Raw genomic sequence first — 14,679 nt, forward strand, 5'->3', positions numbered from 1 at the left:
GGTCTAGGGATGTCCGACCAGAAGAAAAAGCCAGGAGGACAGGAAGGAGCCTGACTTCTGTCTTCAGTTCCCCACAGGGCATCTGGGACAGGGAGAGCAGATTACTACAGGGAGACAAATTTCTGTTCAGTTTGAGGAAGGGCTTTTTACCAGAGGGCAAAAAAGATGGATTGAGCTATCTTGCGAGTTCTCTGTCATAGGATATACTCTGACAGAGACTGGACAACCCATTCTCATCAAGTGAGGTCATCAAGCCAGTTTATGAGTCTGATCAACCCTGGGCCCAATAGTGACTCAGGTCCACCTTCTGATGAAGAGTCCATGGTTCTGTTATCTTCAGGTAGTGGGAATTTGAGCACTTCTGGAATGAAACGCAACCTGTGTTGGACTCGGATGAACATTTCCTTCTGTTCACACGGGGCATGAGTCATATTGCTCTCATGTGGGCTCTTTCAATATATAACATCCTTAGCACCTTGGAAAATTTATTTGTCCCCCAGAAATGAGCTGGTCACCGCAGTAAAAGTCAAAATGCTTTAATTTTAGAAAGTGTCATTTAAACAACATGAAAATGGGGCCTGAGAAAACAAACAAAAGCTCAGGAGGAAGTCTGGCAAGAATTTAAATATTCAGTGTCTCCGGACCATGCATCCTTTGCAGGCTGTTGTCAGCTTGCTTGCTCATATTCCATGTTCCAGCACTTCTCACTCTTCATTAAAAAGTGAACCCTTCTTTCTATCTAATGCTTCCACCAGCTCACTATACAGAATATTCATCTGGGAAAGAGAACAGCAAATAGATTTCCTGATAAAAAAGGAAATGTGGCACAGTATTCCAGATTCTTAAGGAAGAGGGACCCTCATTGCACTAGGTCCATTTACTAGGCCAGGCAGCTATTATAAGGGAGCAGGAGCTTAACATGTAAAATATCCTTTGCTCTTATTTGGTGGCAAGACTCCCCCCCGCCCCCACTAAGCATCTCCTGGTTAGCCAGTGGCCCAGAAGTCTGCAACTCAGACTACTTCCTGGAGAAAATGCCTTCATAAACAGTCACTGTTTGCACAGTATCTAGTCCTTCCCTACTTGCACTGGCATTGATAGTGATGCATCTTTCCAGAGCTCTATCTTGGCATTCTTCTTAGATTCCATTTGATATTCCTAGGCTCCCCCCTGTTTACCATCCTTCCTAGTTTTCACTCTAGGGCATTACTGTATACAGTCCTCTAAGTCTTGCAGTTCTATGGAATTACTGAGAGGAACAATGATCAGAATCATTTTCCAGCCAAGGAAGGAAGGACTGAGTTATAACTGGTTGCCCAGATAGAACCTCTCTTCCCCTCCGTGTCATACCATCCACCTGTAGCCCTTTCCCTTCCTTACCTGAGTTTCATAGCTTCTCTTGAGGGAGCCAAGGCGGTCAAGAAAACGCAATGCTAGGCCACACCATTTTTCTGCAGATACATACTTGTTCCTGCCATACATAAATATTCCAGTATTCCAGGACTTGATCATCAGCCAGAGAATCTCTGTTTCTGGGTAGCCTTTCTGAAATCCAAGAACAGTGGGTTTACAGTTATTACTGTCACAGTCCTTGTAGCATTGACTATATTACTGCTGTGTCCCATTATTATTAAACAAACAATGGGTACTCTGCTAACACCAGGGAAGGAGCCAGAGCTCCTTGAGAGTAGGAGAAGAGCATCTTGAAGGTTTGTCAGCTGTAGAATGCTCCAGAGCAAGACCTCATGAAGTGATATTTAAACTGAGAAAGCACTGAGGCCCGCCTGGACTGAGTATCGGTCTCCCTGACATAGGAGAAAACCCTGTATCATGTTTGGGGCTCCCCTTAGTGCTGTCCTCAGTCAATTATCTCCCCAGTATCTATCTCTACTTCTCAGAGAAGCTTGTCAAGAAGTAGTTTTTATTGAATCTGTTCATTTCCTTGACCTTAATCAGTGTGTATTTAGAATAGAAATTATATTCGTCTTTAGATGTTACATATATCATTATTTTAAGGAATTGGCTCACACAATTGTGGGGACTGGCAAGTTGGAAATCTGTAGGGGAGGCCAGCAGGCTGTATATTCAGGTAAGAGTTGATGTTGTAATCTTGAGTCTGAAATCTGTAGGGCAAGCCAGCAGCCTGGAGACTCCGGCAGGATTTTAATGTTACAGTCTCAAGGCAGAATTCCTTCTCCGGGAAATCTCAGTTTTTGCTTTTAAGGTGAAAACTGATTTTGGAGGGTAATTGGTTTTATTTAAAGTCAACCAATTGTAATTTAAACAAAATATTAGTCTTTTGTGTTGACAATTTGTACTTAGCTATGAACAAAAGGGCCCATTTCTAAGATGGTCCCTTCACCTAAGCATAGTATTTAACATGGCTGATCATAAGATTTTGCAATAGTGAAAGGGATTAGTCTGAGGAGCTACTTTCCAAGTTCTTATATAGGAGATGGACCACAAAGGCAGCATTCATGTGCTCAATCCAGGTTAAAGCCCTTCATCTATACAACAGGCCCCAGAAGGGGGAAATGTGATAGAAGACTTGGGCTGCAGTTTCTTGGGAGTGTCAATGACATCTCAGCTGAAATTCTTTTACTCATTTGGGTCTATGGAAATCACTGCATTAAACACTCTGAGAAGGAGGGTGTTAAGAGGGACAAAGCTCTTATACTAAAGGACACGTAGTTGCCTTTGGGGAGACAAGGCATCCAATGTACAAAGAGGACCATACAAGGTATGTGATTAAGGGCTAGTCAGAGTGACAGAGGCATTAGGTACTCTAATTCAGTTTTTAAAAAATGAGCATTAGACTGGTACAGTCAGAGGAAGTCTAGTCTCTGCTTGAAATGCCATCCCTGTCCCTGTCTACTTGGTAAACATCTACATTTTCTTCAAATTCACAAGCAGAGTTAGGTACTCCTTTCTCTCTGCTCCCATAGCAAGCTTTATGTTCCTCTAATACAACTTCTATCACATTGCTTTGACAGTGTTTACATATTTATCTCCTCTGCCAGATGGTTGAATTTATGTCATCAATGCATGAATGAATGAATGAGCAAATGAATCAACAACCAAAGTCTCCCTCCTCCATGAGACATTCCCTGCCCCCCTCCACCATTTATTATCCACACCACTTTGTTCCTATGGCCCTTTGTTCATAGCACTACCACAGCACTTTATAATATCGTATTGTCTGTCTCCTCCACTAGGGCAGGGAGTTCCTTGAAGGTACCACGGCATCTATCTTTGTATAGTCACAGCTTGGCACAGTGTCTGACAGTGTTGTGATTTCAACCAAATGGATGAACAAATGACTGAACAAACAAACATGGCCTTAGGGTAGATGAGTAGGATTCAGATATACAGAGAGTATATGGAATCTCCACAGAAGGCAAATGCAAGAGAAGCAGATTGGTGCTTGTCAAGGACAAGGGCAGAGAGAAATCATACTAAGAACCACTGAACTATAGACTTTAAAATTGTGGGTTTTATGCTATATGAATTATATCTCAATACAAATTATATATATATATAAATCTCCATATATATATATATAAATCTCCATATATATATATATATATATATATATATATAGAGAGAGAGAGAGAGAGAGAGAGAGAGAAAGAGAGAAGGGATTCCATGTGGGCAAAACAGAACAAATAAAGACCTGGACTGTGCTTGAGGTTGTGCATGTCTTGGGGGATTGGAGTGGGGGCTAATACTTGTTTGGCCTAAGCAGGCAGTTTATGTAGGGAAATTAGTGGGAAATAGGACCAGAAATGTAGGATAGGGCTACCTAAGTATTTCCTAAGTGCTTTTCCTCAGAACATTAGTGTCATGAAAAACAGATGGTCAGTAACAACAGGGTTCTGTTGTCAAATATGTCTCGGACATGCTGCATTCTACATATATCCTCTTGGGGCAGTTTGATGCACATTAGTTCATTAAGTGTTTTAGAAAGTTTTAAAGAAAAGAAGTCATGTGACTGTGCTTCATCCAGGGTATGTATATCATTTGGAAGATAGGTAGGCTGTTGCAGATATGGACTGGAACTTAGGTAATACTTGAAATGTATCAATTCACTTGAAAGACAGAATTATAGAGAACAGAAGAGTGAAGAATAATGGAAATGTTCACAGTTGGGTGGTATGAGTGAAAAGATAACACAGAAGAGCAGTGTGAAAATAAAGGACAAAGAATTTCAGTGAAGAAGCAGTGGTCAATAATGAAGGCCAGGGTAAAGAAAGAAGCCATTAGGTTTGTCTAGCAGTTGGTAATGGTAACTCATAACACTGCTGAATACAGTGTGGCTAACAAGGCAGAGAGTGAGGGAAAGAGTGAATCGAGATAAGAACAGACAGGGAAGCAGAGCCTTGTAGGCCGCATTCAAAATTTTGGTCTTTTTTAAAAAAAGATATGTATTTATTCATGAGAGACACACAGAGAGGGGTGGAGACATAGATAGAGGGAGAAGCAGGCTCCCCACTGGAAGCCCGATGCGAGACTCAATCCCAGGACCCTGGGATCATGACCTGAGCCAAAGGCAGATGTTCAACCACCGAGCCATCCAGGTGCCCCTGGAATTTTGGTCTTTAAGAGCAATGAGAAACTACAGAAGATTAAGCGGGGTTACAGTTTTGAAAATTTAAAACATCATTCTGGTCACTGGATGGAGAAAAGTATGTAAGAGAGCAAGAGATGAAAGGAGACCAGCTTAATGTTTCCTGCAGTAGCTGAGGTAAAGATGATAACTTGAACTAATTTGGTGATGGTGGAAGATGGGAAGAGGTGAATGAATCTGAGATATTTAGGAGTCAGAATTGACAGGACTTCGTTATATACTAGAAATGGGGGATGATTCTTAGATGTCTGGCTTGAGCAACTGGAAGAATGATGGTGCCATTCAATGAACTAGGAAACACCACAGGAGCTTTATTTTCCTTTGTATTAGCTGCCCTCATGTCCAGCATTGCTTGGGAGAATCAATCTTGAACAAAGTAATGCATCATGCAGTACTCACCCCAAAGTGACACAGACTGGCCTAGGTGAAATACAAGTCAATGATGGTAAACAGAGGTATCGGCTCTTTCTGGGGCTCATAATTGAAGCTAGTTTCTTCTGTTCTCAACAATATTAATAAATACAGCAGTCATATATATCTCTAACAAAACTGTAGGTGTTAGGAACACAAATGCCTGTCTTTTTAGGTTCTCTCCTCAGGGTTCCTGAAGTGATTATTGTGTACATCAGTTTTATTGAGATATAATTCATGTGCCATACAATTTACCTATTTAAAGTGCATGATTCAATGGTTTTTAGCATATTCACAGAGTTCTGTAATCATTGCCACAATTAATTTTAGAACACTTTTATCCCCTTTAGAGGGAATCCCATACCCATTAGTCAGTTCCCATATCTCCTAAAACTCCCCCTACACCCCTGGGCAACCACTAATCTAATTTCTCTCTCTTATGGACTGGCCTATTCTGGACATTTCAGATAAACAGAGTCACACAGTATGTAGTCCTTTATAACCAGTGTCTTTCTTTCACTTAGCGTAATGCTTTCAAGATCCATCCATGTTGTATGTAGCATGTGCCAGTAATTCACTCCTTTTTGTGGCAAAGTCTGTTCCCCTCATGTGAAGCTTCTTATGTTAATCTCAGGACACAGCCTCTATTCTTATAGACTGCCCTTACCTGGGGGAAGAATCTCCGAGCTCCTGCTACAGAGCTTTGAGGAGGGGGACAGTGGACCCCTTTCTACTGAGTGATATACCTGCTCTTAGAGCAGAGTATTGGGTAAGGTGGTAGTCTCTGGTGTTTGGCTTGCCTCTTTGGGTGGGGAACCTCTGCCCTAAGAGTTAGCTGGGGCAAGGGCCCCAGTGGTCTGACTTGCCTGAGGTAGATCCTTTGCCCTATAAGTGGGGCTGGGAAAAGGAAGGGAGGCCTCACTCTTTTGGCCATACTTGCCAAAAATTTAGCCTCTGTACCTTGGAGCTGAAGGTGGGATAATAAGTGCTGGCAGCCTGCTGTTCTTTGTGGGACATCATATCCTTTGACTGGGAGGCTTAGGGGAGTGGGAATATTATTTCCTTGGCCAGTTTCCTGGAGTGGAGCTTCCATCATGCTGAGCTGGGGGTGAGGCAGGGAGCGAGTGGGTCATGGCTCAAGTAGCACCAACTCTCAAGGTTCTTACTAAGATTTAACAGATTTTCTTGAATAGATCTTTTTCATTTTCTATATGTTCTTAAAATAATTTCCAAAGACTTTAAATAGTTGTTTTTCTTTCTTTTTCTTTTTTTGAAGATTTATTTATTTTTGTTTGTTTGTTATTTATTTATTTTGTTTGTTTTATTTATTTATTTTTGTTTTGTTTGTTTCACTCACAGAGAGAGTGAGCAGGCGAGGGGAGGGGCAAAGGGAGAGAATCCTCAAGCAGTCTCCCTGCTTAGTAAGGAGCCTGACCTGGGGCTCAAGCTCATGACCCTGAGATCATGACCTGAGTCGAAATCAAGAGTCAGACACTTAACCAACTGAGCCACCCAGGCTCCCCTAGTTGTTTTTTTCTATAATTTCCACCAGTATGGTTCTTTTCCTCAGGAACATGTCCATTCAGATTCTCATACTGCCATTACAGAGGTGGAAATCTCTAGAAACCTCCTTCTAAGGAAACTGAGGCCAAGAGATTCAGTGTCATCTACCCAGGACCACATCGTGTGTTTGTGGCACAGATGAGAATAGAAGCCAGGGGCACTCACTCCTGACTGAGTATTCCTTTGACTGGTTACCTTCTATATTTTTCATATTTTCCCAAGCACACCCTCTAATTTAGTGAAAACCTCTCCATTTTCATCTGATTTTAACAACAAAAATTTTCGTTTACATAATTTCCTTGATTAATTCTGTGATTGAACAACTTTTGTATGTGTTTATTAGCCAACTGAAAGTCTTTTGTAGCTTACCTAGTCATAGTTTTGCCCTTTTTCTGGGGCTGGTAATCTTTTCCTTACTGATTTTTAATTTAAAAAGGGACACATAGATCAATGGAGCAGAATAGGGACCCCAGAAATAAAGCCACGATTATATGGTCAACTAACCTATGACAAAGGAAGTAAGAATATACAATGGGGAAAAAAGTATTTTCAATAAACAGTGCTGGGAAAACTGGACAGCCACATATAGAAGAATGAAACTGGACCAGTGTCTAACACCATACACAAAATTAAATTCAAAATGGATTAAAGACCTAAATGTGAGACCTAAAATCATAAAAATCCTGGAAGAGGGGCACCTGGGTGGCTCAGTTGGTTAAGTGTCTGCCTTTGGCTCAGGTCATGATCCCAGGGAGCTGGGATCGAGCCGCATATTGGGCTCTGTGTTCAGCAGAGAGTCTGCTTCTCCTCTCTTTCTGCCCCTCCTGCCCACTTGTGCTTTTTCTCTCTCTCAAATAAATAAATTCTTTAAAAAAATATCCTAGAAGAGAACACAGACAGTACTTTCTCTGACATCAGCCATAACAACATTTTTCTAGATGTTTCCTAAGGTCAGGGAAACAAAAGCAAAAATAAACTACAGGACTTGGGACTACATTAAAATAAAAAGCTTTTGCACAGCATGGAAGCCATCAACAAAATAAAAAGACAACCTGATGAATGGGGTAAGTTATCTGCAAATGGTATATCTGATAAGGTGTTAATATCCAAAATATATAAAAAATATACATAACTCAACCCCTAAAAAACAATCTGTTTTAAAAATGGACAGAGGGTCAGCCCGGGTGATTCAGCGGTTTAGCACCGCCTTCGGCCCAGGTCATGGTCCTGGAGACCCGGGATCAAGTCCCACGTCAGGCACCCTGCATGGAGTCCGCTTCTCCCTCTGCCTGTGTCTCTACCTCTCTCTCTCTCATGAATAAATAAATGAAATTTTTAAAAAATGCTTTAAAAATGGATAGAGGACCTGAGTAGACATTTTCCAAAGAAGACATACAGATGGTCAACAGACACATGAAAAGATGTTCAACATCACTCATCATGAGGGAAATGCAAATCAAAACTACAAAGAGATATCACCTTTTAGCAGTTGGAATGGCTAAAATAAAAATGACAAGAAATAATAAGTGTAGGTGAGGATGTGGAGAAAAAGGAACCCTTATGCATCAGTGGGAATACAAACTGGTGCAGCCACTGTGGAAAACAGTATAGAGGTCCCTCAAAAAATTAAAAATGGAAATACCATATGATCCAATAATTCCACAATTGGGTATTTACCCAAAGAAAACAAAAACACTAATTCAAAAAGATATATGCACCTCTATGCTTACTGCATCATGATAGCCAAGATATGAAAGCAACCTATGTGTCTACTGACAGACAAATGGATAAGGAAAGTGGTGTGTATGTGTACACACACACACACACACACACACACACACACACAATATTTCTCAGCCATAAAAAAAGGGTGAGAGCGTGCTACCTGAGACAACATGGATCGATGGACCTGGAAGGTATTATACTAAGTGACATAAATCAGACTGAGAAAGACAAATACCATATGAGTATACTCATAAATAAATCCAAACAACAAATGAATAAACAAACAAAAAGCAGGATCAGACTTATAGATATAGACAATGAATGATTGCTAAAGTGGAGGCAAATAGGGGTTGGGCAAAATGGATAAAGAGGAGAAAGAGATACAGGCTTCCAGTTATGGAAGTCACAGGAATAAAAGACATAGCATAAGGAAAACAGTAAATGATATTGTAATAGTGATGTAATGGGACAGATGGTAGCTACACTTTTTCTGAACATAATATAATATATAAACTTGTCAAATCATTAAGTTGTACATCTGAAACTAATGTAACATTGTGTGTCAACTATACTCAAATAAAAAATAAATAAAAATAAAAATGCTCCAAATATTTTATCCAAGTCTGTGGCTTATTTTAAAGCTTTCTGTGTTATCTTGGGTCATTTATTAATTTATGTAACTGAGGGGTGCCTAGGTGGCTCAGTTGGTTAAGTGTCTGCCTTACAGTCCTGGGATCAAGCCCCACATTGGGCTCCCTGCTCAGTGGGGAGCCTAAGTCTCTTTCTCCCTCTGCTGTTTCCCTTGTTTGTGCTTGCTCTCTCTCTCTCTCTGTCAAATAAATAAATAAAATATTTAATAAAATTTATGTAACAATTTATCTTTTTTCTGTATCAGCTTCTGGATGGGTCCTTTCCATCTCATAATTAAAAAAATTATTTTTCTATATTTTCTCCTAATATCTTTATAGTTTTGATTTTATGTTGTTTTATTTTTTAAAGATTTATTTATTCATTTGAGAGAGAGAGCATGAGAGTGGGGGAAGGGGCAGAGGAAGAGGGAATGAGAGCATCCCAAGTAGATATGGGGGTTAATCCCATGACACTGAGATCACAACCTGAGCTGAATCAAGAGTCAGATCCCAACGGACTGAGCCCACCCAGGTGCCACTCAGGTGCCCCACAATATTTTTTAAAATGATTTATTTATTGATTTGGGAGGGAGAGAGAGAGAAAGCATGAATGCTGGGGTAGGGGCAGAGAGTGAAGTCTCAAGCTGACTCCCCACTGAGTATAGTGCCTCACTTGGGGCTCAATCCCAGGACCCCAAGACCATGTCCTGAGCCAAAATCAAAAGTCAGCGGCCTAAATGACTGAGCCACCCAGGTGCCCATCCTGGTTAGCTCTTTATTCCATCTGGATATTCTTTCTTTCTTTTGGTCTTTATTTTTGTGCATGGTATGAGGTAAAAAACAGTATGAATACTTAACCACTTATATACTACTTATTATGTGCTAAACACCTAAGTACTCACACATATTATTTAATATTACTAATAACACTGTAAAGTAGGTACTATTATTATCTTTATTTTATAGATGAGGAGACAGAGCACAGAGAGTTAGGTGTTATGACCAAGGTCATACAGCTAATAAATGGTGTAGCCAGATTTTCAACAGGCAGTCTGGCTCCAAAGTTTGTGTTCAACCATTGTGTTATACCATCTCTCAGTTTAAAGATAAGGATTTAGGTTTACTTTTTAAATTGTCCTAATGTCATTTTGTAAATAGACCATCTTTCTCTCAATGATTTGATATACTTCCTTCATTGCGTACTACATTCTCACACAATGTGGGTCTTTTTCTTGGCTCTATCCTCTTCTATTATTATTTGTGTTTTTGTTTAATGTAATACTTTCAAAATTAGTAACATTTTATAGTACTTATATTTGATCAGACAAGTCTTTTTTTCAAAGATGCACTGGCGGTTATGGCTTATTTTCTTTGGGGGAAGAATTTTAGAATTATCGAGTTTCATTTAAAAAAATCCTACTAAGAAATCCTATGAGATTTTTATTTTGATTGAATTTAGGTAAACTGAGTCCTATTAATAAGCGTTCACATTCAGGAACATGGTATATATTCCATTTGTTGGAGACCTATGACATTTTTAGAGCAGAAGGGAAAGATCTGTAGAAAGACAGAGACTGAAAATAATGGAGAGCTGGTAACGTGCTTCATGCTTCAGGAGGTATAAGAAGATTGATCTCACAGTATAAGGCTGAGGGAATCTCTCTTCAGAAAAAGGTTAAGGGGATCCCTGGGTGGCGCAGCAGTTTAGCGCCTGCCTTTGGCCCAGGGCGCGATCCTGGAGACCCGGGATCGAATCCCACGTCAGGCTCCCGGTGCATGGAGCCTGCTTCTCCCTCTGCCTCTCTCTCTCTCTCTCTCTCTCTGTGACTATCATAAATAAATAAAAATTAAAAAAAAAAAAAAAGAAAAAGGTTAAGATGAGTAAATAAGTACAATGGCAGAATGTTATGGTTGAGACATGGGCCAGTGGGGGAACTTATACGTGATGTCCTTAATCTTTTCAATTAAAAAGATACGATGAGACCATCTACTGGGGTCACATAAAGCAGTTCTAAGTTTTTTTTTTTTTTAATTTTTATTTATTTATTTATGATAGGCACACAGTGAGAGAGAGAGGCAGAGACACAGGCAGAGGGAGAAGCAGGCTCCATGCACCGAGAGCCCGACGTGGGATTCAATCCCGGGTCTCCAGGATCGTGCCCTGGGCCAAAGGCAGGCGCTAAACCGCTGCGCCGCCCAGGGATCCCCAGTTCTAAGTTTTTATGAAAGTAGGAAAGGCTTCTTATGAGAACAGAAAAGGCTTGAAGTAGCCATTTTACTTGAGTTTGCAAAAAACTTGATAGGAAAGAAAGGATTTGTGAGCAGTGATAAGAACCCATTTAAAGTTTAACATGAATTTGTATTGGACAGTTCTATGTTTTTCTCTAGTAATTCTGCTGATTAACAGAAGAACTGATGGTGGTGGATCACTAGGCTAGGAAAAAATGAAACAGCAGGCATGATCAAAGAAAAGAGAAAGAAAGAAAGAAAGAAAGAAAGAAAGAAAGAAAGAAAGAAAGAAAGAAAGAAAGAAAGAAAAGGAAAAAAGGAATGTGGTTACACTGGACTAGAAGAGAATGGGAAGAGTTGAGTTATTTGAAGTCTATGTGAGAGCAAAGAATAGGTCTGGGGAAGTAAGATTATAGTAACTAGAAAACCTGAGTTGACAATCTTAGAAGTGGAGCTTATATGCGGTACAGGCAGTGGCTGAAGAAGAACAAAACACTGAGAAGTGAAAAAAATTTAAAACAACCCTGGGGAAGTGGATGAATTTGATAACATGGATGCCAAGGTCACTTAGGATAATAAACTGAAGTTAACCAAGGAAAGAAAAATTGGGCTCAGAATGTGCTAGTTCATGACAACACTGATAATGAAGAGACAGAAGACACAGATTTTAAGTGAAGAGAAGCAGCAGGAAGATGATGTGGAAAAAGTACAAAGTGATAACAGGAAGCAAGGATTCAGGTAGTTTAGTTCTTTTTTTAAAAGATTTTATTGATTTAACAGAGAGAGAGAGAGAGAGAACTAGCACAAGGAGGAGGAGCTGTGGTAGGAGAGGGAGAAGCAGGGAGCCTGACATGGGTCTCGATCCCAGGACCCTGAGATCATGACCTGAGCCGAAGGCAAACACTTAACCAACTGAACCACCCAGGCGCCTCTTAGTTCCTTCTTTTGCTGAGAGAAAGGTAGTGGGAGAAAATGAGACCTCCACAAAAATGATTAGTGAGGCACATGTTGTTGCTTTTGTTCTAAGAGGAAGAAGGGAGAAGAGGTGAAGATTGATAATAAGGAGAATATTGCCTATAATTGTGTGGGAAAAACACTGTCTTTGGGGGAGGGTTGGATGAAGTTATAGATAACCTTGGGAGTGAGGGTAAGGACTTAGAAAATGCAGAGCTATCAGAGATTTGGGGCGGGGGTGGTAAGGAGACTTGAGGAAAAAGGAGTGATATAACAACGTTTGTGTTTTAGGGAGATACATTTAATAAGGATGAACAGGTATAACTGGAGAAGAGAAGAAAGAGTTAGAGACCACTTAGGAAACTAACTATAGAAATCCAGAAGAGACATGATATCCAAGCCTGGATCAAAGATATTTTTACATTAACCTCAATTCCAGCTACAAGGAGATGTGAAGCTTGGAAGAAGAAAGATTTAGATGAAGGAAAACCCAAGGACCATTGTACTATGAAGAAAGTGCACCAGGTTTAATTTTCAGCTTTGCTATTACAGAGTTGCATGAGTTTGTGTAATCTTTAATCTTTCAAGGCCTCAGTTTACAAAATAATAAAATTGAAATAGATGCCCTTAAAGATCATTAATTTCAGTTCTGAATTCTATCAGTCAATGAATGAATATTTACCCTTCATTTCCTTTAGATACTAAGTCTTGCTTATAAGCTATAAAGACTGTCAAAAGTAATAATTCTGTCAATTGAACTAGAAGACCAAACATGAAAAGGTGATATTAACAAACGAGTAAACAGTATTTCTCAAATTTTACAGTGCATATAAGTCATTTGAGGATATTGTTAAAATGGAGATTCTGATTCAGTTGGTCTGGGATGGAGCCTGAGATTCTACACTTCTTACAAAGCTCCCAGGGGATGCTGATGCTGCTGGTCCATGGACTATATACTCTGAGGAGCAAACTCATAGAAAGTGGAGCTCAGTAGTCTGAATCACCTTAGCTTCCTTTGTAAAAGAAAAGAGACTGCTTTCTTCTGAGCTTCTTGCCAGTTATGCAACATGCCTTTGTGACTTTCTGTGACTCTGATGTCAGCTGGGAGGTTTGGTTTTTCCCTTTTAAGTGTAGGGATTTCCCTCTATTATCTATGTTTCTGTATGATCATAAAAATGAACCAGGGAACTTCCATTTCTATGCAATGGAGTAGATGTACTTATCCCTATTCCTCCTACTAAGTATAACTATAATACTAGACATTATAAAATAACCATAAGAAGACTTCAAAAAGACATTATTCATAAAACAAATATAAGAAGACTCTGAAAGGTAGAGAGAAGAAGAGAGACTGGCTAAGGACCTTGGGGACAAGGAATGATACAGTGTTGAGTTCCCTGGGTTTTCAATTATTTCATATATCTGGGAGTTGGTGCTAGAGATGCCAATAGGCATAGCCAAATGATAGCCTCAAGAAAAGTCTGTTCTCTCTAGACAGGACCAGGAAAAGGGCACCAGTGCAAGACCAAAAACCTTAAGACATTAACTATTTTATTACAGCTAAACATCACAGAAAAAACTGTGGTCCCAGCCCCACCCACTCCAGCAAAAGCCAAGTGGGGAGCCTAAATTTCTATCTTTGTGAGGGTGTAAGGAGGCACCCCAACCACTGTCTGCATGGTATTAGAGAATGTCAGATAGGGAGACAAGACTTTCATCCTCAACAGCTGGTAATGAGGCATTCCCCTACCCTCTGAGTTATCTGTGGAATCTAGATTTCCACCCCCAGAGAAGATGAAACAAAGGAGAAACAAAGTCTGCAAACATTTGTAAAGAGGCAGGACGTTAACCATCACCCAGCAGATAATGAGGCCACCTCCGCCATGATGTTAGTAGAGACCATGTGGGGCATCATCTCCACCCAGCAGAATCAAGGAATCCTTCACCTTGAGTATCAATGGAGATCAAGTGGGGAACCTGAGTGTCTATTTCCACCTGAAGTAACAAGGCCAAATTCTTCCCTGGCATAGCAGTGTCAGAGAAATCCCAGCAGGGAGCCTGCTTCTCCCCCTGCCTATGTCTCTGCTTCTCTTTCTGTGTCTCTCATGAATAAATAAATAAAATCTTTAAAAATAAAAATAAAAAATAAGATGTCCAGGTTTCAATAAAAAATTACTCATCATACTAAGAACTAGAAAAAACTCAAACTGAATGAAAAAAACACAACCAATTGATGCCAACACCAAGATTACAGAAATGTTACAATATCTGACAAAGATTTTAAGGTAACCATCATAACACAGTGAAGCAAACAATCAACAAAATTAAAAGGCAACCTATGGAATGGGAGAAGATATTTGCATATGACATATCTGATAAAGGTTTAGTATTCAAAATATATAAAGAACTTGTAAAATTCAACATCCAAAGCAAAAATAATCCAATTTAAAAATGAGCAGAAGATGTAAAGAGACATTTTTCTAAAGACATACAGATGGCCAACAAACAAATGAAAAGATGTTCTACATCACTTATCATCAG

General features: G+C 39.8%; 1 protein-coding gene across 7 annotated transcripts in view; it reads right to left on the reverse strand.

Annotated features, from left to right (window-relative positions):
* Positions 1-520: 520 nt before the first annotated feature.
* The window catches only part of TEX11 (testis expressed 11), a 311,539-nt gene continuing 297,380 nt past the window's right edge, over positions 521-14,679 (reverse strand). For 6 of the 7 annotated variants that reach the window (XM_038587641.1, XM_038587640.1, XM_038587643.1 and 3 more), the window contains 2 exons: positions 1,381-1,545; positions 521-776 (listed from right to left, as the gene is read on the reverse strand). In XM_038587641.1, the coding sequence (XP_038443569.1) occupies positions 705-776; positions 1,381-1,545 (237 nt within the window). In that variant the 3' untranslated portion in view covers positions 521-704. Of the gene's footprint in view, positions 805-1,380; positions 1,546-14,679 lie in introns of all 7 variants that reach the window. The other variant, XM_038587642.1, reaches the window with a different exon arrangement.

The sequence above is a fragment of the Canis lupus genome, chromosome X (genome assembly GCF_011100685.1).
Source record: "Canis lupus familiaris isolate Mischka breed German Shepherd chromosome X, alternate assembly UU_Cfam_GSD_1.0, whole genome shotgun sequence".
Taxonomy (NCBI): domain Eukaryota; kingdom Metazoa; phylum Chordata; class Mammalia; order Carnivora; family Canidae; genus Canis; species Canis lupus.